Below are 22,130 nucleotides of genomic sequence, written 5' to 3' on the forward strand. Positions count from 1 at the left end.
AGCATTTACAGAAGAAGATTGAGAAAGGAAAGACTCAAAAGGAGGCCAAGTACTCTATTTATGGGTATGCTGCAGCATTGCAGTATTGGGCTTTTGAGTCCATCATTGAGTTGGGTCAGGATCATGCTGTGAGATTGGGCCAAGGCATACCAAGAATGATCAACTGGCAGAGCAAGGAGAAAGTAGAGATACACAAAGAGCAACTTATTAAGTTGTTTGCCAAAAAGGTGAGCTTTTACTTTACTTTTGAATGTTCTATATTTTTTTCTAGATATGCAATTTTATGGGTACTGCACGATAGGAATACGATAGAGTACGATTTGAGTACGATTATGGGGTTATTTTGTGGTTTTTTGTCAACTGTTTGAAAACTGACTAAGTGGTACGATTTGGTACGATGATGGTCCGATGGGGGTACGATATGTATTCTTTGTTAATGTAGTAGTAGTGGTACGATATTGGTACGATGTTGTACGATGATGGTACGATAGTTAGCAAGCAATTCTCACTTACGGGTACGATATTGTTATGTTATGGGTACGATATGGGTACGATAATTGCATGATATGGGTACGATATGGGTACGATTGGGGTACGATAGTTTACCAATTGACATGATATATTGTTTTACTTTCCAATCTAAATATGCATTGTTTTTTGTGGCAGTTGACAGTATACCCCTACCTGTGTGCCCGACCTGCTGAAGAACAGTATGTGAGGACCCTTACAGACAATGAAGCCCCATTGTATGTGGACATGGGGTTAGAGGAACTAGAGGTGGGTCCCGATGGACAGCCTACACAGGAAGCCTTACAGAGCCAGGCTGAAAAGCTTGCTGAAAAGTTAGCTGAGCAAGCAGAAGCAGCAAATATTTTTAAGGAGGTTCCACCAGCTCAACCTGAGGCACCTGAGGTTCCCCCATCAACACCTCATGCCAGCACCTCCTCCCAAGCTGAGCAACCAGGCTACTCTATGATTTTGGCCAGGTTGGAAAAGGTTGAAGGGCAACAAAGTGCCCTTATTAAAGGTCAGTCCGAGATCTTGGGTCAATTGCAGAAGCTTATGACAATGATGGAAGATCTTAGTAGGCCAGTTCCAGATCCACACCCTCAGTCCACTGAAGAAGGCCCTCAGTCTCCTGTAGATGAAGACATTCTCCCTAACGATTACAGACCTGATGATGTAGATGATCACATTTTTCGCACACCAGAGGATATGCAAATTACTGTAATCGGAGATACTGAAGATTCTGAAGTACAATTCTTAAACATAGCTCCACCAGCACCGGAGAAGAGGAGAGAAAGAAAGAGGCCTAGGTGGTTCGATGAGTACACTGCAATGAGGAAAAGGAATAAGAAATCGAAGACAGCAGTGAATGTGGATCCATTGAGGGTTGTTGATGGTAAATTACTTATGACCTTTCACAAGTGGTTGCTTGGCACCATTGGGAATAAATATCCGAGGGAATGCTTCTCAGGGACACACGATGCTGCTTGGTTCCTGAAACTGCATACTCCGAGGACATGGCTTTCTGACTCTGTAAGTTTTCTATAACTTCATAATTAAATAATGTTGAAAATTTATTTAAATGTTTCTATATATAGTGGTACGATATGGGTACGATATGGTACGAAAGTAGTACGATAATTATAAGTGTCAAATTATAAACTGTTTATGTCAATGGTACGATGGTGGTACGACATTAGCACGATAGTGGTACGATATAATTTGTTAAGTAGTTACTATTACCATCATAAATTTAGAATTTGTAGTGGGACAATTTAGGTACGATGGTAGTACGATAATGTACGATGATGGTACGACAGTGGGACGCTAGTGGGTACGATGGTGTATAATACTAGTTTTTGCCATAAAGGTACGATGATGGTACGACATTAACACGATATTGGTACGATAGAAGGTTTTATTGTTAATATATTCATGTACGATTGGGGTACGATAATGGTACGATTTGGGTACGATAGTTACTATATTCATGTCTGATAGTTTTTTTGTTTGTTTATTTTGGTACGATATTGTGGTTACTGACTTAATTTTCCTTTAATGTAGCATTTAGATGCAGCATTTCATCTCATGAGGAGGCGTCTAGAATTTTATCCTAACGTGTACCCTCAGAAATGTGTTGTTATGCCTACAATTTTTCCCGAATCATTGAAGGGTCGGTGGGACGCTTTTCCAGGTTCTGACTACTCTAGATTTAGTTGGGATGACAGTATATTGGACCTGGTTAGGGGTGATGCAGTCCAGTTCTTACCGAGTTGGCAGAACAAGGAGTTCATTTATTTTGCCCTCTTCTTGAAAGACCAAATGCATTGGGTAGCTGTAGAGGCAGACCTGAATGGGTGGATGCTCAACATCTTTGACTCCAGTATTGGATCAATTTCCGAAAACGATTTGATCAGCTTGATGGTTGACTGGTGTACCATTTTCCCGTCGGTCTTGCGACAGTCCGGTTTATTTGAGAACCATGACGTTATACTCGCGCCTCAGTTGACAGCATCAGAGAGTCAGGTCAGACCCTTCGATTGGAAACTCATTCCACGTGAATTCGTACCGCAAACAAAATCCAGGTGAACTTTATTAAATATCACATATTAATTATTATTTCTTAATTACAAAACTTTATTAAATTATTGTTTATTTTCTAATGCAGTGGCGATTGCGGATGTTACGTAATTGAGCATATTGAACATAAGCTTCTACAACTACCATTTGATAATGTAACTGACAATAATATGAAACTTTTTAGGCAAAGGTGGTGTGTAGACTTATTCTACCAAAACTTATGTTGAACGGTCTTAATTTTTTTGAATTGTATAATTTTTTTGATTGCTCTTTTTGTAATTACTACATTTTAATGTGCTTAATCTTTGCATCGTACTATCATCGATCACTATCGTACTCTATCGTACCCTCACTTGCCTCACAAATTTCACGAACAGTCCTGAAACCATACCATCGTACCATTATCGGACAAATATCGTACATTATCGTACCCTAATGTCGTACATTAACTATCGTACTACATCGAGCAACGTCGTACCATATTGTAAGATACATTTAAATAATCCTACAACAAACAATATCGTGCATTGTCGTACCGGCATCGTGCACTATCGAACCAACACTGGATTATTACATATTTAAGAGTTTCATAATGGAGAAAAAAATAGAAAAAAACCTGCAAAATCCAGCACATAACAAATATTACTAGTTCAAGCAGAAATAAAACATAATAGGTCAACTAGAATACAAACAAAACAAGTTAACCTCGGTACTTGCAAGACGCTTTGCTGTGCCCTTTACCACCACACTTGCTACAACATCGTTGTATCACAACCTTGTCTCCATTAGAAGGATATCGATTTTTCCTAATTCGTCCGACCTTTTGCTTCTTCGGTCGGCCTACAGGTTTCTTCTCAATCGGTACTCCAACTTGGATGTTCTTAATGTCTTCAGGCAATTCCCAATCATCCTCATCACCAACTGGCATAATTGTCCCCTCATATGTGCTCTTCCAACTCTCTCTTGTGTAATATTGAGAGCACAATGCGTACATGCTAATATTTCGTTCTTGAGCAGCAGCACATGCATGTGGACAAGGAATCTTCATGATTTGGAATAGGCCGCAACTGCATTGTCGTGCCTCCAAATCAACTATACCACCGCTCTGAACTGTTCCTCCGGGGTGGACATTAAATGTATAAGGTCCAGCTCTGTCGACGCTTAAGAACCGAGATTTCTCAAATTGACATGACAAGTCCCCCTCCATAACTGGTGATAGAGTCGTGCTACACTTTTCAGCGTTTTCCTTTCGAGTAGCAAACCATGTTTGAATAGTAAACCTGATGAATTCAACAAAAGCAGTGATCGGGAAGGCTCTTGCGTCCTTAGTTTTGCTGTTGAAACTTTCAGCCCAATTACTTGTCATTACATTGTAACGGTCCCCTGGAAAGTACGCACGAACCCATCTTTCAAATCCAATGCCCTCAAGATATAGTGCAACTCGAACATCCATTGCTTTTATCTTTTCAAATTCTCTTTCAAAATCTGTCTTCTTATACGAGTATGCACAACTGTAAATATGATCCGTGAAGCAATCAGTCTTGAACTTGCTAGCCACGTTCATAATAATGTGGTGGTAGCATGCGCCATGGGGTGCATCAGGGAAGACAAGTTCCAAAGCATGAACAATGCTTTGATGCCTATCCGATACGAATGCTAAGTTCTCAACATCACCAATCGCTTGTTTCAACTTCCTCATGAAATAGGTCCAAGAGTCGTGGTTCTCACTGTCAACCATTGCGAAAGCAATCGGAAATATGTGGCTGTCTGAATCCAATGCCACGGCACACAACATTTGGCCACCATACCTAGTTTTCAAGAAGGACCCATCAATACATATAACAGGTCGACAAAACTTGAATCCCCGCCTACAAGCACCCAGAGAAAAAAAGCAATACTTGAAGCGACCCTCGTCTACCTTGAAATCAGTAATGGAATCGGGATTGTTCAACCGCAGCATGTGCAAGTACCCAGGTAACTTCGAATATGAAGCTTCAGGCGTACCCCTAACTATGTGGAGTGCTTTCTCTCTGCATCTCCAAGCCTTCTCATAACTCATTTCGATCCCGAAAGAATTCTTCATATCTTCTCTTATTTTGGAGGCTAAATAATCTGAACCGTTAACTGAGAATTTATCCTTGATCAGTTCGGCAACTACCAAAGGTGATGCTTGACGGTTATCTTTTTTTCGAACATCGAGGGAACATGTGTGTACATTTTCAAATGCTGTCACCTCGAACATGTTAGAAAGTTGCTTCTTCTTCCCTCTTAACCTCCACCCACAATCAGGATCCTTGCATGTAATATACCAAACATCAGTACCAGACTTCTTAACTATAAAGTCGAATCCCTTCTTCATTGCAAACAAGCCAGCAACCTTTTTTAAATGTTCCTTGTCTCTGAAAAACTTTCCTAAATGAATCTCCCCGCCCGATGTGCCACCCATAGATATATAGTGACTATTATCCTCAATGTCTTCTCTTGTAAACATCTGAGCTTTGAATTTACTATAATATGTCGAAGAAGAGAGTGGATCACTAAATTCTCTAGCATCATTTGTTCCGTCTGGACGACTACTACTAGTACCAGGTGTTTGGCGATCTTCTCTACGGGGTCTACTTCTACATGTTGTTTGCCTCGGTATTTGGTACGACAGTGGACTCAGGCTCAAAGCTTGAGAACGGACCTCTGTTTCTTGGTCGTCATTGCCCTCAAAATCATTTTCAGGGTCAGGACAATCAGGAAAATCATCATGAAATGGCATCTGTGCTACATGGTCAACTGTTGGTATGAAAGGGTTTGATTCAGGTACAGCAGTGGCTACCAGCACCTCCGGATTTGTTTCTGGAACATAAGTCCCAACCTCACTACGAGTATCCTTAACAGTACTTGGTGGAGGATTACGATAAACAATGATATTCTTCTCCACCAAAGTCACAAAAAGGGGAACAAATTCATCTGGCTTCTTCAAAAGCATTGACAAATATAAGCTTACACCCTTGTCATTCCTTATAAGTTCAGGCCGATACATTAACCCTTTCATGTACTTATAATTCACTTCTAATTTCAGGTCATACTGCACTTTGTCAACCTCCAGCTCTGAGTACAGAAGTTCAACAAGTTGTGAGTAAGTTATGTCCTTCTCCAACTCGAACGTTAAATTTTCGGCTCCATTAAAAACCCAATCTCTACCTTCACGCTCCCAAACACCATTATACATTAAGTACGCGAACAAAGTTGACCCTATCATGTACAAAGAAAAAAAATCAGTAAATGGCAACAAAATGTCGAAATTTAGTTCAAATGTTTGGGAATCGTACCAGTATCGGGCCATATCGGGCGGTATCGGGCAAAGTTTTATTTATGTTTTTTGATCACTTAAAACACTAATATCGGGCAAGTATCGGGTAACATCGAGTACCATCGTACTATTAGGTCAGCAGTAACTTAATAATAACTATCGGGCATATATCGGACTACTATCGATCTATTATCGTACTTAAAAGGATGTGTAGATTTAAAATAATAATCGGGGCAACCATCGGGTAGCCATCGTACCCTTATAACCATCGGGTAACCAAACTATCGGGCAACCATCGGGTTGCCATCGGACCTTCATCCCTAACCTTGAAACTCAACAAATATCGTGCCTGTATCGGGTCTCTATCGGACACTATCGGGCATTTAGAAAAAAACTCAGGGAACCCAAGAAAACGCAGATTTTCACATGACACGATTTTCACCCAAAAAAACAGCAAAAAATACCAACAAACTATAGATCCAACATATAAACAGCATTATGAATCATAAAAGCAACCAACAACAACAAGAATCAAAGAAAATCACTTACCCATTTAATATCTTCACTATGAGCAAAAATAACACAAAGCTTGGTGTTTCTCCTCAAACAATCCACAATGTCCGAATGTGTATCTTTCTTGCAAGATTTTAGTATAAAAATTTTGTGTGTAAAACGTATGGTGAAGAGAGAGTGAGAGAGAATGTATGGTGAAGAGAGGTATGGTGAAGAGAGGTAGAGAGGAAGAGGGAGAATAGAGAGGAAAGGTGTTATGAGAGGGGTATTTTTGGTATTAAATGAAAGATAAGCATTTGTATCATAGGGTGGTTAACTTTGGTTCAAATTTTAATTATTAAGCTAATGTAAGCATGATTTATCAAATTTCCCTTTTACAATCGTCGTTATAATAAATAAGAGCAATCACAATAATTTTTTTTCTTATCATTTAAAATAAAATAGGAAGATCTAGTGACTTTTACAACATATTATACATCGTATCTTTTTTCATTCATATCATATAAAAAAAAAATTAATCATTTTTATTTATTTAAATATTTTCTCAAAATATTAATAAGATTTAATAAGAGAGAGAAAGGTGAAATTAATTAAATAAAATTTGAATAATAAATAGTATTTTGTATCAAGTTCTATAGCAAAATGTTAAAAAAATGGTGTTGTAATAGGACCTGTGTTTTGTTTTACTAATGGGGTTGTAATGAGACTTGTGTTTTGTCTTAATACTTATTTAGATTTTGTGTTTTTTGACAAATTGTTTTTTAAACTCCGCGTTTTATAAAATAGTTTAAATAAATGATTTTATTCAAAATTTATTTTAACTAAAATCACAAATAATTAACTAAATTAATAATACAGAACAAAAACACAATTATTATACCTAATAATTATGTTGTCGTATTCAATTTTTTTTTTTATCAAAATTGAGTTTACGATCTATTTGTACAATTTTACAAAACACAAAGTCCAAACAAATAATGAGACAAAACACGTAGTCAAAGAAGTATGAACCAAATACAATACAAAATTTGATCAAGTGTTCTTTTATAACCATTTCTTTATATTTTGAAGTACCAAGAAAAAGAAAAGTGTACTAACTTAACTTTTTTATTTAACAAAATTCAATGAATATTCTCTTCTCCTAAACTTTGAACAAAACAATGATAGAATTGTATAGAAATGTGATACACGCTTGAGGAATTTAAACGTGATACACGTAAACAGGTCGGTCATTACTACAAGTGCTAAAATAAAATCAACAATTTCAATGATAAATATTAAAAATATAGATTTTTTTATATTATTATTATTATTAGAATAATAGAGTGAATGAGTATGATATATTCTCTTTTGGAAGGTAAAAATTAATAGTTATGTTATGAAGTGATTTGTGTTTGAAATCATAAAGATTTTGCAATCTTTATTTTAGCTCTCACCGAAAAGAGAGTGGAAAGGAAAAATGACTGGAAATAAGAAATTTAATTACTAATATATTTTTAACTTACTTAATTTTAAGTCACTAATTAGTTTTTTTAGCAGCAAAAATCAATAAGTAAGCTAAAATATTACACTTAAGTCATTAAATAGATTTTTTGGCGACAAAAGTTAATAAGTAATTCGAAATATTACATTTAAGTCATTAAGTAATTTTTTTAGTTGCGAAAGTCATATTTTACACTAATTTTATCACAATTTTAATTAATTATATAATTCTAATATTGAAAAATTATTTGAAATTTGTTTTACAAATAAAAAAAATCAAAAGTTATAACAAACATTATTTAATTTTAAATTAACTAAGTTTTAATTCAATTTAAGTTGTATTATTTTTAAAATTTTAATTTAACTAATATTAAATATTATTTTTATATTATAAAATTTAAAATTATTAATTATTTTTAAAAGAGATTCATTTTATTATATTGATGTTATGAGTATATATTTTAAGATATTTATTTATTAATTAAGATTGAAATAAAATTAATATAAAATGTGACTTTTGCAACAAAAACAACTGCTTAACGACTTAAATGCAACATTTTAGACTATTTGCTGACTTTTGTTGCCAAAAAAATTAATTAATGACTTAAGTGCAATGTTTTAGACAATTTTTGAACTTTTTGACTTTTGCCACTAAAAAAACTACTTGGTGATTTAAGTACAACATTTTGAACATCTTAATAATTTTTACTGCAAATTTCCCTATAAAATAATATAACTTTCCTGCCAAACAACTATCATGGAAACAAACTTTCTTTTCCATATTAAATTTTTTCTTTCCCTCTTATTTTTTTCCTTCCTACCAAAAATAGAAAATAGTGTTACTGTACAATATTTTAAGTTATACAAGTAAATTTCACCCTAATAAATGACAAACATTTTTTGAAAAAAAAAGTTATACCATGTATTCAAGTTTTTTGTACTATGAATAAAAGTTGATATCCCAAATCTTATTATAATCTCTTCGATATTAAAAAAAAAAAAAGATTTTGAAGTGTTTGGTGGTAATATTAACATGCTCAAAATCTAGTTTCAAACACCAGCCAGAGTAGGGTAATATGGTTGACACAAAAATGAAGAAGCTCTACTTTGCAATCAAAATGTGGTTAACTATAAGATAACCAAAAACAAAAAAACAAAAGTTTGAGCTACTCAAAATTCAGTTTATTAAAAAGATTGAACCTTAGAACAAGGCTGAAACAAGAACTTAGCCGCCGGTTCATGAAGAAACTCCATAGGGTATGAGTGCAGCAGCCACGATCCTACCTTCCTCGTTTAGTATATTGTAAGTTGAAATTGCGTTTCTCTGAAACAAAAACAAATGGATATCATTAACAGTTGTTTTCAACAGTGAATGTTCAATCCTATGTTGTACACACATAATTTAAAAAGTGTTTCAAATAAAGAACAATTCTACATGAACCACCACTAATCAGAAAATCAAAGTTCAAGTACAATTTCTCTTGCACACAACTACAGTGATAATCAAGCACAGTTTGCTTACTGAATCAAGAACTTCCAATTTCATTCCCGTTGATCGTATGAAGCGCCTTAGTTCGGGATCTACCGGTACAATGTTCCGCCCACAGCCGAGAATCAAGATCTCTATAATTGAAACATTGAACGAAATTTCGAGTAAATAGAGTGTTGCTAACAACATTGAAAAGGTAGGTGGACAAGAAAAATATACGAGCGTTTAACAGCGTAACATACTAAATCTCGTACCTGGTATAGGACGCACAATTTTGAAGATGGACAGACTGCATCGTAACATAAAACAAAAGATCAGAAATAGTAAAATAAGCACTAAAGATGAGACTCGTTTACTATAAAACCGAAAGAACAATATAGCACAGTTAGAGAAGAACAAGCCATCTTAGAAAAGGACAGGACCCGATCCGAAACACATAATACATCACATATCAATATAGCTACCAATAATCTTTTTTAAGAAAAAAAGAATCCCGTTTAGAGTTATTCTATTCCACCTAAAATACGATAATGTTACATGTTTGAACTACTTAAATTTTCAGTGAGATGTCAAGGCTGTCTGACTAGTTGGCCACCAAGTCGGGCAATGTCAAGACGAATAAATTCTTAAATTTACTAAAAAAACTGGCTTTCCAGTCCAAGCTCCAAGAAACTGATCAGATTTCTTGAATACAATAAAGAGGATGAGAATTTTTGAAAACGCCAAAGGGTATATATCAAAACTCAAAAGGCTAAAAAATAAAGCTCCTGAAATTAACATTATCTTCATAGAACTTAAGGCTGTCCACCACACACAATTCCTTCCCTTGCCTCTTCTTGCGCTACCAATACTAGTAATCAAAGAAACACATAAATTTCCTACAGCACTGGGTCCCATGTCCCATCAGCTTCAATCCAATGCTGTTTACCATGTTTGACAACCAACCTCCATTTCCTCCTGTGAAGTTTTCTAGTTCAAGCGCCTGTTCACAAGATATATTGTAGTGAAAACAGTGGTCACCACCCATTTCATAAGGGTCATCCTGATCCAATAAGGCAGCCAAAAAGGTTTGAAAGACATCCAGCAATTGCATATTCCAAATTTTCATGGTGCCAATCATCAATCACGACATTGCCTCTCCTCATCATTTCGACCTACAGCATACACCATCCGTAATCTCTACAAAACTGAACCCAGGGTAATATCGATTCATACGCAAATCCACCCATAATCTGTCTCAGTTCCATGACCTTGTCAATCAACTTATAAAAAATAACTTCAACATTGGAATCAAGTTCTTTATCAACAGGTGACCCATCTGGCTTGTACAAGGGACCATTATCTCTTACTATATGAACTATGAAGTAGAATGGTAAGTTGCCTAGATAGAACCCCAAGAGCATTAGCATGGATACCAGTATTAACAATGCTCTCCACAGCAACATATTTACCTCCCTGTCTCATCTTTTGCGTATTAAATATTTCACCAGGTCAATTTCTACCTTCTAGAATAATAACCTTGAATCCAATCCAAATGACAAGACTTGCCTTGCTGCTGCTAGCCCAGCCAGTCCAGCATCAATGATTCCTCAAAATTAATATAACAATTATACAATAGAAAATAATAGGCAGATGATTCCTCAAATGTTTGTGCTCATTACTCGCAGTTTCTTTAATCTGCCCCCTTGATAGCCACATTCGAACATTTCCCCTCCACCTTACTAATATATAATTCCTCACAACTATATAATCATTCTGTTCTTTCCCACCCAATTTTCTCACCACTCCAGCTTGAATTTTTTCCTCAAGAAGTGCATTGATTGGGAAACCGAGGGACCCAGCTATCATAGCTTCAGTTTTAGTTTCTTTTTCCAAATCTTTCTTTGTTCCATTTTGTTTCATCATAATTCCACAAGAGTTTCCATTGTCCTATAAAGGGTAATAGACCCAAAAGGTTTCCAACCAATTAATTAGTTAAACTCACAAACCCAAATGGACTTTTCACTTCATCAACAAAATTTAAAAACTGGCTCTGAAATTCTGCAATTCTTCAACAAACCATGGGCCATCTTTGATACCACCCACCATGAAAGCCAATAAACCAGAAAATTCACATAAATCTACTCACCATTTCCTATAAAGCAATTCTTTTTATTATAACTGAGTCAAAACCCAACAAATATATCTGAGGAAACGGTCCTAATGAGTAAAGTATATAACTTGAACCTAATTGGTACAATAATGCAATTTATCTTCACAATCATTTAAAAAAAATGTTCTTTTTCAACAGACAAGTAGCCTGAACTACATTTTCAAGCACCCATTAACAACACTAAGTTTCAAAGTGATTCTAAAATTAAAAAACATATGGAGGAGTACCTGTCAGGAGTGATTTGGGATAAATTTTTGGGGGTCCAAGACATGAGCAAATTACCAACCGAAAGCAAGCTTCCTTCGTAGTCGACACCATTGACAGTAAACCCAGTGTCCGTATAGCTAAGAAGAAAAAGAAAAGAAATCAAATCAAATTTAGAGTCGAATTGAATTGAAATGGAAAGAGGTGAAAAGGGAATGAATAATACCGTTGAAAGCGAAGCTGGTCTTCGGGAACGTTGTCGATGATGTTGATCTGATCGTAGAGAGAAAAGGCTCGCCTCAGAGAAGGAAGCATTTGATTATGTTGTAGGTGAGGCATCGCCATGGATACCTTCGGCTTGGGTGGCTGATTTCTCAAACTCCTTATCAGTTTCGGCAGCGTCGCCACTGCTCTCTCCCTCCCCGCCATTGATTCTTCTCTTCTCTTCTCTTTCTCTCTCTTCAGTTCTTTCTTTTCTTCCCAATCTTTTGTTTTTGTTGTTTTTTCAATTTTGGTCATTTGCTTTTACAAAATTAATGTCGTTTTACTGACTTGTTGTCGCTCACTCAAATAATGTCGTTTTTAATATTTTTTGTCGTTTTTTTAATTCTTCTCATCTATAGGGCCAGGCTATGGCCGTCTTGTCACTTATTGTCGTTTATTCATGTAATGTCGTTTTCCATAATTTATGTCGTTTATTCATTTTCTCTATTTTCTTGTCGTTTTCGTTATTTTTTTTTGTCGTTTTACAAAGTTTGTGTCGTTATGAATTTTTTCACTGTTGTGTCGTTTTTTCAAATTTATTTGTTGTCGTTCTTACATTTTTTTTTTCATTTGCTGTCGTTTTTCACAGTCTGTGTCCTTTATTGTCGTTTTTCTCATTGTGTGGAACATTTATTCATTTAAGGTTGGGTAGAATTTCTTAAAATTTTGTAGAATATTTTAAATGACTAGAAAATATATATAGTCAAATAAAAAAAATTAGAATTATAACTATTTATGTGTAGAAAAATATATTAAAATAAAAAATGACTGCAATAAATATGTTTTCAACTAGATCATCCAATTAATCCTATAGACAACCATGCCACTAGCCCAATTAGTAGACCTTGAACCCTAATCATAGCTACTTAGCTACTTACAGAATGATCAATTTCCAATATTGAGAACTCAATTTGGAAAATTCTAAAGTTCTTCTGTAAGAAAATCAAATGTCGATCCTTAAGTATTCAGGCCATCCAAACTCTTCCAGCAACGCCAATACTACTCCATTCGACCAACCAAAACCAGTCTGCAACATTATTATTACATATTAAAAGAAGATAAATTTGCGAAAATAACATTTTTTCTTGAGTGATTTTGCATACTCATCTACTTTTGATAATGTTTTACAAAATGATATTTATCTAAAATTCGACCGAATGTCTAAATTTTTCGACCAGCTATCTAAAATTTTCAACCGGCTGTTTGAATTTTTCGACCACCTGTCTAAATTATAAGAGACTATTTTGCAAAAAAGCATTAAAACTAAACTAGAGTGCAAAATAACTTTAAAAAATAGTTCATTTTGCCAAAAAAACGCTCAAAAGAAACGTCAATATTTATCTATAAATGGTTACATAGATTTTAACAATTAGATCATTATTCGATTATTGTTATCGAATGAAAATGATTTGAAATACGATCAACATGAAGACGTAATTATTGAAAACTTTATCGCAACAAATCGAAACAGAAGTTAAACATAAAATAATTTACGAAAGAGTGAAACCTACCTGGGGGACATATTCACCACCACCTCCAAAGTCTCCACAGTTTTCCACATTGTATTTCTCATGCATAGTTTGTGTTCTCATGTAGGTCACATAATTAGTTCTGATCCACCTCACAGCAATATCCTCAGCCATTGATCTTGCTTCTTTTGATTCTGATTTTGCCAAACCTTCAATAATCATATGTTGGATTGGAGCCCACCCATTTGGAAAGTCCCTAATACAAATTATAATTAATCTTTGACTAATTATACAAGTTATCATAGACATTGTTATGATCATGTGTGGACTAAACTACTGACCATTGTTCTCCTGAGTTTGTCAGAGAAGTTGCTATTCCATAGGCACAAAGAAGACCTGAACTTTGAAGACTTCTCATCACTTTTTCTACCACAAAACCATCTTCATACACAAAACCCACCAAAACAAATCAATTACAAGGCCATTTGCCTAAATCAGAACCATGACAATGATACCATGATCACTTTCATTCTTGTTAATGAATTTGTTCATTGTATGTATTCAGATAAATTTATGTCATTATTAATTAACTACTTTCTTACAATAAAAAGTATAGACACATGACCCACCCAAGGTGTAGCTAGAAAAGTATGGTCATTTTTGAACTTGAACTTGAGCTTGAATAGAACAAGGGCCCAAGTAGGCCATTCTTGACACCATGCCCCACAAGTTATAAGCACAAAAATTTCCCCTTTGAAATTTTTGACCTCTTTTTTGGACCCCAAAAAAAAAGCAGAAAATTTGGGAATATAGAATGTATCCATCTCATTCATCAGATCAGACTCACCCTATTCACCAGCTAATCTTGGGCCTGCTTGAATGGCTGAGAATGGTTTTGGTTTCAAGCTTGACCATTGTCCGAGTTTATACAATTTTGGATCTCATTAATTTCTTTTAGGAGGTGTTTGGTACGAGAGTTTGGTTTGGTGGGAATGAGAATATTAAATTTAACTCATATTTGGTAAATTTATTTTGATGGCTTAGGAGTTTGTGTTTTCAAGTGGGTCGTATTTTTAGCTTAATTTTAGGGTAATCTTAACCCATTTAAACACTTGAGTTTCACATTCTCTAACTCTACTCCCACAAACTCGAACCTCATACCAAACACCCTCTTAAGGGTTATTAGCGGCAAAAAAACCCAAATCTTTTTAATTGTTACACTTTAATACTCAAATAACGGGTGCAATGTGTAACATTCATGACCGCACAAACCTGAACGAAACGTCTCTATCCATAAGGGAATGAAGTTGGAAGCAAATATTTTCTGGTTCTGATTCTCAACATTCCATGTTTCAGCCTCCTGAGCAATAATAATATCAAATGAAGAAGATCAGAACACTTGTTTAAAACAATAAATCATCACTATTGATAAATATGCAATAAAGAAAAATCAGATCACAACAAACACTAACCTCACAGGAGCTTCGGTTGAGCCAGTAATCAAACCATTGTCCCATCTCACCATTCCAGAAAACAGATTCCATTGCCTTCTTTCTCACTAGAGAAGCCTTTGAAAACTGCTCAGAGATGGTATCATCTCCTGTAACTTTTGCCAAGAAGGCAATATTCAGTTCCATCTGATCCACCAACATATGAAACAAATCTTCCATATTAATAAATTGAAATATATTTTTATAGGTTTATACCTTTTTGGACTCTGTATTTTGTCTCATTACCTGTTTGAACCCTATGTTTTAACAAATTACTTTTTGGACCTTATGTTTTGTAAAATGGTTAAAATAGAACCCTAAATCCGATTTTGGTCAATGATTTCTCAACTAAAATCACAAATAATTTACCAAACTAACAATTCAGAACAAAAATAAAATTATTCTGCTTAAAAACTGTGTTGTTATATTCAATTTTTTCTTCATCAAAATTGAGTTTAGGGTTCTATTTTAACCATTTTACAAAACATAGGGTCCAAAAAGTCATATATCAAAACAAAGGATCCAAACAGATAATGAGACAAAACATAGAGTCTAAAAAAATATAAATCCTATATTTATATATATTCATATACATTTAGGATATTTCCATACCCCAAGTATAAAAGCATTCAAATCCACAGGTAAGATTGAAGTTGTGGCCAGTGTAGTAAAATCTTTGTGGTCCCTACAACAAACCAAGAAATTTAATAACGATATTTATCACCAATTAGTTTTTAGATGAAATCATATAATTTTAACAATTTAACTCGATACCTCATCCATCTCGTGCTAAAATCCCATCCCGATTCAGCAGCTGACGCTATTTCGCGATAAAAATGCTGCTTCTCAGCAAAATTTGCAATCTTTGAAGCAGATTCTTTGTCCTAAAAAAACTATGTATATTTAACAATACCAATCTAATCAAATATTAAAATAAAATGAAAAATTACATGAGTACACTACACACAATGGTTGAAGACTCAGGTCTGGGTTTGTTCCACATAGCATAATATCTACTTAAATTCTGATCACAAGCTTCATCAACTTGAATGGTCACACTATGTATACCTTCAAAAACAGCAAAATATTTTTTGGATAGAAAATTTGAAAGCAAATAAAAAAGTATGAGTTATAAGCCAAAAATACCTGAGTTCCAAAAATGATATTCTTTGATTAAAGAAGGGAGAGATTTTTGAGCAAATTCTAGATCTTTAGTCCTCTTGTATATTTCACAAACCATAGCACTAAGGAGAGGAGGTTGGCTGCAAAAGTTACCTTTTTTAATGTAATTATGTCTTGAGAAAATAGTGAAATAAAAAATATATAGTTGCAATGATATATGGATAGTATTATGAGAATAATTAAATAGAAAAAAATACAGTATAGTAATACTTCTATATAAGAATAGATTTCGGACTAAACTAATTGTATTATAATTGAGAGGATATAAGTCGATATTGGTAGAAAAAAAAATTCTAACACCCAAACAATAATTGAATAATTCTTTCAAAGAAATCGATGACATAATTCCCATGGATATAGTAAGTCTCGCTTGGGCTGCTTTAATGGTAGTCTTTACATTTTCCCTTTCACTCGTAGTATGGGGAAGAATTGGACTCTAGAAGTACTACTAATCGAGTTTAGGAATTAAATTCTTTCAATTTTTTAATAGGTCGTTTTGTTGGGCAAAGCCTTTTTTTTTTTATGTCATGATTTACATTTGAAAATGGAATTTGGAAATATTTTCATTTCGAAATTCTATTGTATTGGATTCTAGTGGATTAATGTATTATAAAAGTATCAACTTTAACAACAATAACAATAAGAAATCTTGAATATTTGTAATGATTATTATAAAATGTTATCTTTTTTTTTTAAAAAAAAATTAGAAATCCATTTAGAAAGGAAAAATTATAAATTTTTTTTTAATTCGAGGCCCTTCTGTCTGGGAGCCCTAGACGCAGGCCTTACTTGCTTATACTTAGGGCCGAACCACGATTTAAATGGTAAAAAAGAGAAGAAAATATACCAAGAAAGATGTGTTATCACATACCTCCTATTTGTGTAATAGGCTCTTGCACCATTGAGTACATAGCCATGTTCTTCTATGAGATAAATGAGGTTACTCACAATTGCTTTTGATGTATCATACATTTTACTTGCTAGTAATCCCCTGCAAAAATAAAAAAATTATAATTAAAGATCAATAATCTTTTTTAAAATGAAAAATCAAGAAGAATTGGTACTAATTATAGAATAATGCTCCATTTCTTAGTTGTTTAGCTATAACTCAAACAAAATCAAGAAACTTAATTCCATGTACTATAATCACCAAAAGAAGCTATAGTGAAAAATGTTTAAAATCTTGTTTTGATTAACTATGGTTGAATAACTTTTGAAGAAAATATTAATTATAGAGAAATATTATAGCAATTAGTTGTTTAAGTATGTATGAACTTCAAAACAAGTTCAAGAGAGGTAATGTTTGATTATGATGTGATGTAGTTCAAATTAATTATAGAAAAGTTATTCAATACTCACTCGTCTCATTACGAAGTTAAGTCGTTCGATCTTAAAAGCTCGATACCTCTTTGTTATTATTGAATGAAATAGAAAAGAATTGATTTTATTCTTTTATTTTGTTTGGTTTCAATTTAAGATATTGGAATGTCACTCCAATAAAATAGATTTTCTAATATTTTGGTAGAATGACTACTATATCAATGCATAATATAATTATATTTTACTCGTATTAAATTTTTTATTTTTTTTATTTTTCATTATTTCCAAGCAAACCCTCATAATTTTTAGCAGATGCTTTCTCTACTTCATTTTTAAAAAAAAAAAGTACTAGAATTAGCCTACTATTAATGATATATAATATAAAAAACAGAGAATCATCTAATTCTCAATTGTTTAATTTCATACTTCAAACAAACAAATTCAAGAAATCAATTCCATGTAAAAAAAATAAAATAAAACCATTATAATCTCATTAAAAACAAACTTAATTTCATGCACTTGAATTGGCCCAAGAAAGAAACTTTGCCTCTCTTTTTAAGAAGAAAATGCCTAGAAAAATATGTTAAAATTTCTTACTATGAATCATTCAATTTAAAGAACACAAAACCATCCAATCCTCAATTGTTTTATAATTTTTTTTTTTAAAAAAAAAAATCATGAACTCAATTCCATACTCTAGAATTAAAAAAAAAAGAAAAAAAAAACTCATACCTTAAAAATCTCAAAAACTATTATTTTATTATTAAAAAAAAAAACAAAAAAAACAAACCTGATCACCCAATAAGAATCCCAATAATAAACCTCTCTGAACCTTGAACCGGGAACGATGACCGGTTCAGGCAGAGGTAGCAGAGTATGCAACTCCGGCCGCCGCCGTGCCTCGCCGGAGACTTTCCGGCTCAAATTCTTCCAAAGCGAATGAACCTCCAATGCCCACCTCCTCACTTCTTCATTCTTCACCTTAGGCAAGAACCCTTCTGGCTCTGCCACAAAATCCTCTGCTTCCGAGTACACCAAATCCTCCCCTGCACCCTCGAAGTACTCCTCTACATACTCCCTCAAATCCTCGACCGAGACCGACCCGCTTTCCCTGACCCGATCAAACCCGGCCTCGGCGGCCGTCAAATCAGTCTTCAACGACAAATCCACGTACAGTTTCGGGTCAAAGTTTGACTTTCCGAATGTTTGGAGTGCGGTTTCTTGGACCCTTTCTAGAAAGCTGACCAGAGGGGTTGTGGGGATTACCGGACCGGAATCGGAACCGGGTAACGACGAGGATTGTACGACGTGATTCGTCGGGAAAGGTTTGTCGTTTGAGGAGAGTAGTAATGGGTTTTGGGTATGGGAGAGTGTGTGAAGAAGAAGATCGGAAGCAGACATTGACGATAACTTTTTTCTTTTTTAAGAAAAAAAAAAACAGGTAAGAGAAGAAGAAGAGATTTCTGTGGTTTGAATTAAATTAAGGTAATTAGGCAAATAATAACTGCATTTATGAGTTTCGTTATAATATATATATATATATATATATACGGACTCAGAAAAGGTCAAACTTTAAAAAAAATAAAAAAATTTAATATAATCTTTTTTTTTCTCACTCATGCATGCAAATACGTACTTTTATATTATTTGAATTTTAGTGTATATATACTATATATATATATATAAAAGCATAGGGACATCTTTAACTAGGGGCATTACTTTTGACTATAAGGTAGTGTCGTTTTTTATTTTCAGTACTTGGGAAATTATAATCCAATTTTTTTGTATGATAGCCTACATGATATTTATAGTAGACATCCCGCTAATTTTTAAGAAATTTTGAATGATTTACAATGCCAAAATTAGAGCTCAAATATTATATTTTTCAGGTGTATAAAAAAATCAAGTATGCTTACAACTAACTGATTGAACTCTGATTTCGATACTGTAAAATATAAATTATTGGGAATTTTATGAAATGATGTTATAACTATAATGTACTTCATCATGCAAAAAAATTAAGTTATAATTTCTGGAAATGCCAAAAATAAATGCCCCTACCTAAGAAAATTCCGATAAAGATATATTTTTTTCTCTAGAATTTTCAAGGAATTTGAGTTAATTTATCTACATTTATATATATTTTATAATTATATATATTATGGATAATTTTTCTATAGGGGTTTCACTTTAATCCCTACTAGTAGGGCTCTCAGTGTTTTTCGACCCGTGAATAGTTTTCGGCGCGATTTTTTTTATGACCATGTATATTGTAGCTATTTAGAGCATCCTGCAAATTTTTCAGAAAATTCTGAATAGTTTATAGTATCGAAAACTACGTTCAAACATGTTCACGCGCATAAAAAAAATTAGTCATGCATGCAACAACATGTTTGAACTTAGTTTTCAGTACTGTAAACTATTCGGAATTTTCTGAAAATTTGCAGAATGCTCTAAATAGCTACAATATACACTGTCATAAAAAAAATCGCGTCAAAAATTATTCACAGGTCAAGAACACTGAGAGTAAGGCTTAAAGTAAAGCGCTATAGGAGAATTTCTCATTATATTAATATATTGATATTATCAATAACATAACGAAAATTTAAATAATTGGTTTCACTTTTTGAAGAAGAATATGGTTGAAGATCTTTTCACATGATCGTTTTTGTATGATTTGAAAGATGTAGAATGGAATGGTTTCATATTTGTCCTTGAAGTCATTTAAGTTAGTTATTTGAGATAATTATATAATATATTTTTTTATCTTTTATTATATTAAAAAATTATAATATTTTTAATCAATATTGTGAATTTTAAATTATTTTTATATATATTTTCTTTTTTCTGTTTTGAGAAATTATATATTTTATACAAATTATAAAAAAAATTCTTTACGAAAATTGAACATTAGTTAATTCACCATGAGTATTTTATTTTATTAAGTGATCCCTAAAATCCATTTTATTCCTTAAAAAAATTATTATATATATTTATATATTCCATTTTCTATGTCTACTTTACAATACTTGCATTTTATATGCATACTAAGTAAAAGTAAAGTGTTTTTTATTATATTTTTTTAATTATCATATAAATTATGGGCACAAAATTCACTCTCTTTAGTGCAATTTACAATGAAAAAATAAATATATATTTGTTTTTGAGTAAAAGTATACCTTCATTAAACTGAAGAGGTATTTGGTATGGGGTAAAGTAAAAGTGGGATTAAGAATTTAATTTTAAGGGGGTAAAATTAATAATTTGTGTGAGTCCTACGAGTGTGTATTTTAAGGGTAAAGTGAACTCTTTTATACATAAGTTTAATATTACCTCCGTTCTAAGTTCATCAACACTTTCCAAGATAACCCAACTACTCAAAACAAACACCCTGAAAGTTATTCCAATACAATAGAGAAGAATTCTAAGGGAGCTCTGCCCACCCCAAAATTACGACCTAAACAATAAATAGAGGCTCTTGCAAGACAATGAAAAAAACTAAAAAAATTTGGATTGTTGGAATCATTTTTTTGTCTTTTTTAAAACATAAATACATAAAACATAGTTGCATTCACAAATTTAAGAGTTTGAAAACATAATTAAAAATCCATAAGCATAACATAACCTACATATATTTATAATTTCGGTCGGTTTCGGTTCAAATCGGTCGGTCCACATGAATTTTTCCAATCGATCGAACAGTGGCGATTTACGCTGTTAATTGTTTTTTCAGTGTTCGGTTTAATTGGTTTTGGTTTTTTCGGTGTTCAGAAGGTCAGTGTACTCGATTTTTTTTATTTTTTGGATTTCATGCGCAGCACAAGAGACACCTTTCCAACCTTGCAGACCGACATAACTTGTGGCAGTACAGCTAAATCCAAACTTATTTTCAGCTTCAAAGATAGCTGCATCAACGTTAATCTTGATCTTATCTACCAATGGTTTAGTTCAACGTTAATCTAATTCGTGACTACCATGTCATTAAATTTTGGTCTAAGACATTTTGAAATGGATGAAGTTTGTTGATCAGATAAGAAAATAATAATAAAGCCCTATTTGACTATGGCCAAAAGATATGCGATAATGACAAGGAAATTACGTGGAAAGACTATGAGAATGTATAAATTATATGGTAATTTAAGTCGTGTCTTATTAAATATTGTACAATAAATTAATGAAAATCCAAAAAGCATCAAAATTTCACATGATTATTAGTTTAAAAAATATATATAATATGAGGAGTTTGAATAAAGAAAAAGGGTAACCTATTTGTTTACCTACCATTCATGTGAACACTTAGTGGGAAAGGAAAACTATAATTAATAAAGAATAATTAGTTGAAGAAGTTGAGTAATATTGGTTTGATTATATTCTTCTTGGACCAACATACTCTCCTAACATGATGTTCTTTAAATTTTATTATCTCTAAGTTTGATGCAATTATAAGCATCTAATTTTTTAAAATTGTTTTGAGTATAGTTTTGTAATGTTGATGGATAAGCATGGAATTTTTAAATATGATATGAAATGGGAGAAAGTTATTGATTAAAAAATATAATAAGCACACAAAAAAAAAATAATGGTAAGCACACACTCAATTTAAAATAAACACACAACTACGTGGCAGCGTTTTAAGCCACATATTAAAAAAAAAATGATAAAAATGGATTTTTATCAT

At 33.1% G+C, this 22,130-nt stretch overlaps 3 protein-coding genes across 3 annotated transcripts; 1 reads left to right on the plus strand and 2 right to left on the minus strand.

Moving 5' to 3' along the window:
* Positions 1-1,197: 1,197 nt before the first annotated feature.
* Positions 1,198-3,047, plus strand: LOC133778681 (uncharacterized). The gene is made up of 2 exons (XM_062218685.1): positions 1,198-1,539; positions 2,071-3,047. Exons 1-2 carry the CDS (start codon positions 1,216-1,218, stop codon positions 2,593-2,595), a joined length of 849 nt encoding a protein of 282 aa, XP_062074669.1. The 5' UTR covers positions 1,198-1,215; the 3' UTR covers positions 2,596-3,047.
* Positions 3,048-8,887: 5,840 nt separating this feature from the next.
* LOC133778683 (uncharacterized) lies at positions 8,888-12,239 on the minus strand. Its single transcript, XM_062218688.1, has 5 exons — positions 11,954-12,239; positions 11,751-11,867; positions 9,626-9,660; positions 9,405-9,505; positions 8,888-9,206 (listed from the first exon to the last, which is right to left on the minus strand). The coding sequence occupies exons 1-5, from the start codon at positions 12,154-12,156 to the stop codon at positions 9,120-9,122; spliced, it is 543 nt and encodes a 180-aa protein (XP_062074672.1). The 5' UTR covers positions 12,157-12,239; the 3' UTR covers positions 8,888-9,119.
* A 492-nt stretch (positions 12,240-12,731) lies between these two features.
* Positions 12,732-18,946, minus strand: LOC133778682 (trehalase-like). The gene is made up of 11 exons (XM_062218687.1): positions 18,243-18,946; positions 17,004-17,123; positions 16,097-16,212; positions 15,918-16,018; positions 15,725-15,834; positions 15,563-15,635; positions 14,933-15,097; positions 14,733-14,820; positions 13,802-13,901; positions 13,503-13,716; positions 12,732-13,018 (listed from the first exon to the last, which is right to left on the minus strand). Exons 1-11 carry the CDS (start codon positions 18,851-18,853, stop codon positions 12,935-12,937), a joined length of 1,782 nt encoding a protein of 593 aa, XP_062074671.1. The 5' UTR covers positions 18,854-18,946; the 3' UTR covers positions 12,732-12,934.
* Between the last annotated feature and the right edge of the window lie 3,184 nt (positions 18,947-22,130).

The sequence above is a fragment of the Humulus lupulus genome, chromosome 5, assembly GCF_963169125.1.
Source record: "Humulus lupulus chromosome 5, drHumLupu1.1, whole genome shotgun sequence".
Taxonomy (NCBI): domain Eukaryota; kingdom Viridiplantae; phylum Streptophyta; class Magnoliopsida; order Rosales; family Cannabaceae; genus Humulus; species Humulus lupulus.

Excerpts from the sequence above, each read along its gene's own strand:
- LOC133778682 (XM_062218687.1), bottom strand. The coding sequence starts at position 18,853 with ATGTCTGCTTCCGATCTTCTTCTTCACACACTCTCCCATACCCAAAAC. Across the intron at positions 14,821-14,932 it reads TCAACCGAAGCTCCTGTGAG|GAGGCTGAAACATGGAATGT; the intron begins GTTAGTGTTTGT and ends ATTATTGCTCAG. Across the intron at positions 13,902-14,732 it reads GATAGAGACGTTTCGTTCAG|ATGGTTTTGTGGTAGAAAAA; the intron begins GTTTGTGCGGTC and ends TTGTGTATGAAG.
- LOC133778683 (XM_062218688.1), bottom strand. The coding sequence starts at position 12,156 with ATGGCGGGGAGGGAGAGAGCAGTGGCGACGCTGCCGAAACTGATAAGG. Across the intron at positions 9,506-9,625 it reads AATTGTGCGTCCTATACCAG|AGATCTTGATTCTCGGCTGT; the intron begins GTACGAGATTTA and ends TTTCAATTATAG. Across the intron at positions 9,207-9,404 it reads AATTGGAAGTTCTTGATTCA|AGAAACGCAATTTCAACTTA; the intron begins GTAAGCAAACTG and ends TTTTTGTTTCAG.
- LOC133778681 (XM_062218685.1), top strand. The coding sequence starts at position 1,216 with ATGCAAATTACTGTAATCGGAGATACTGAAGATTCTGAAGTACAATTC. Across the intron at positions 1,540-2,070 it reads GGACATGGCTTTCTGACTCT|CATTTAGATGCAGCATTTCA; the intron begins GTAAGTTTTCTA and ends CCTTTAATGTAG.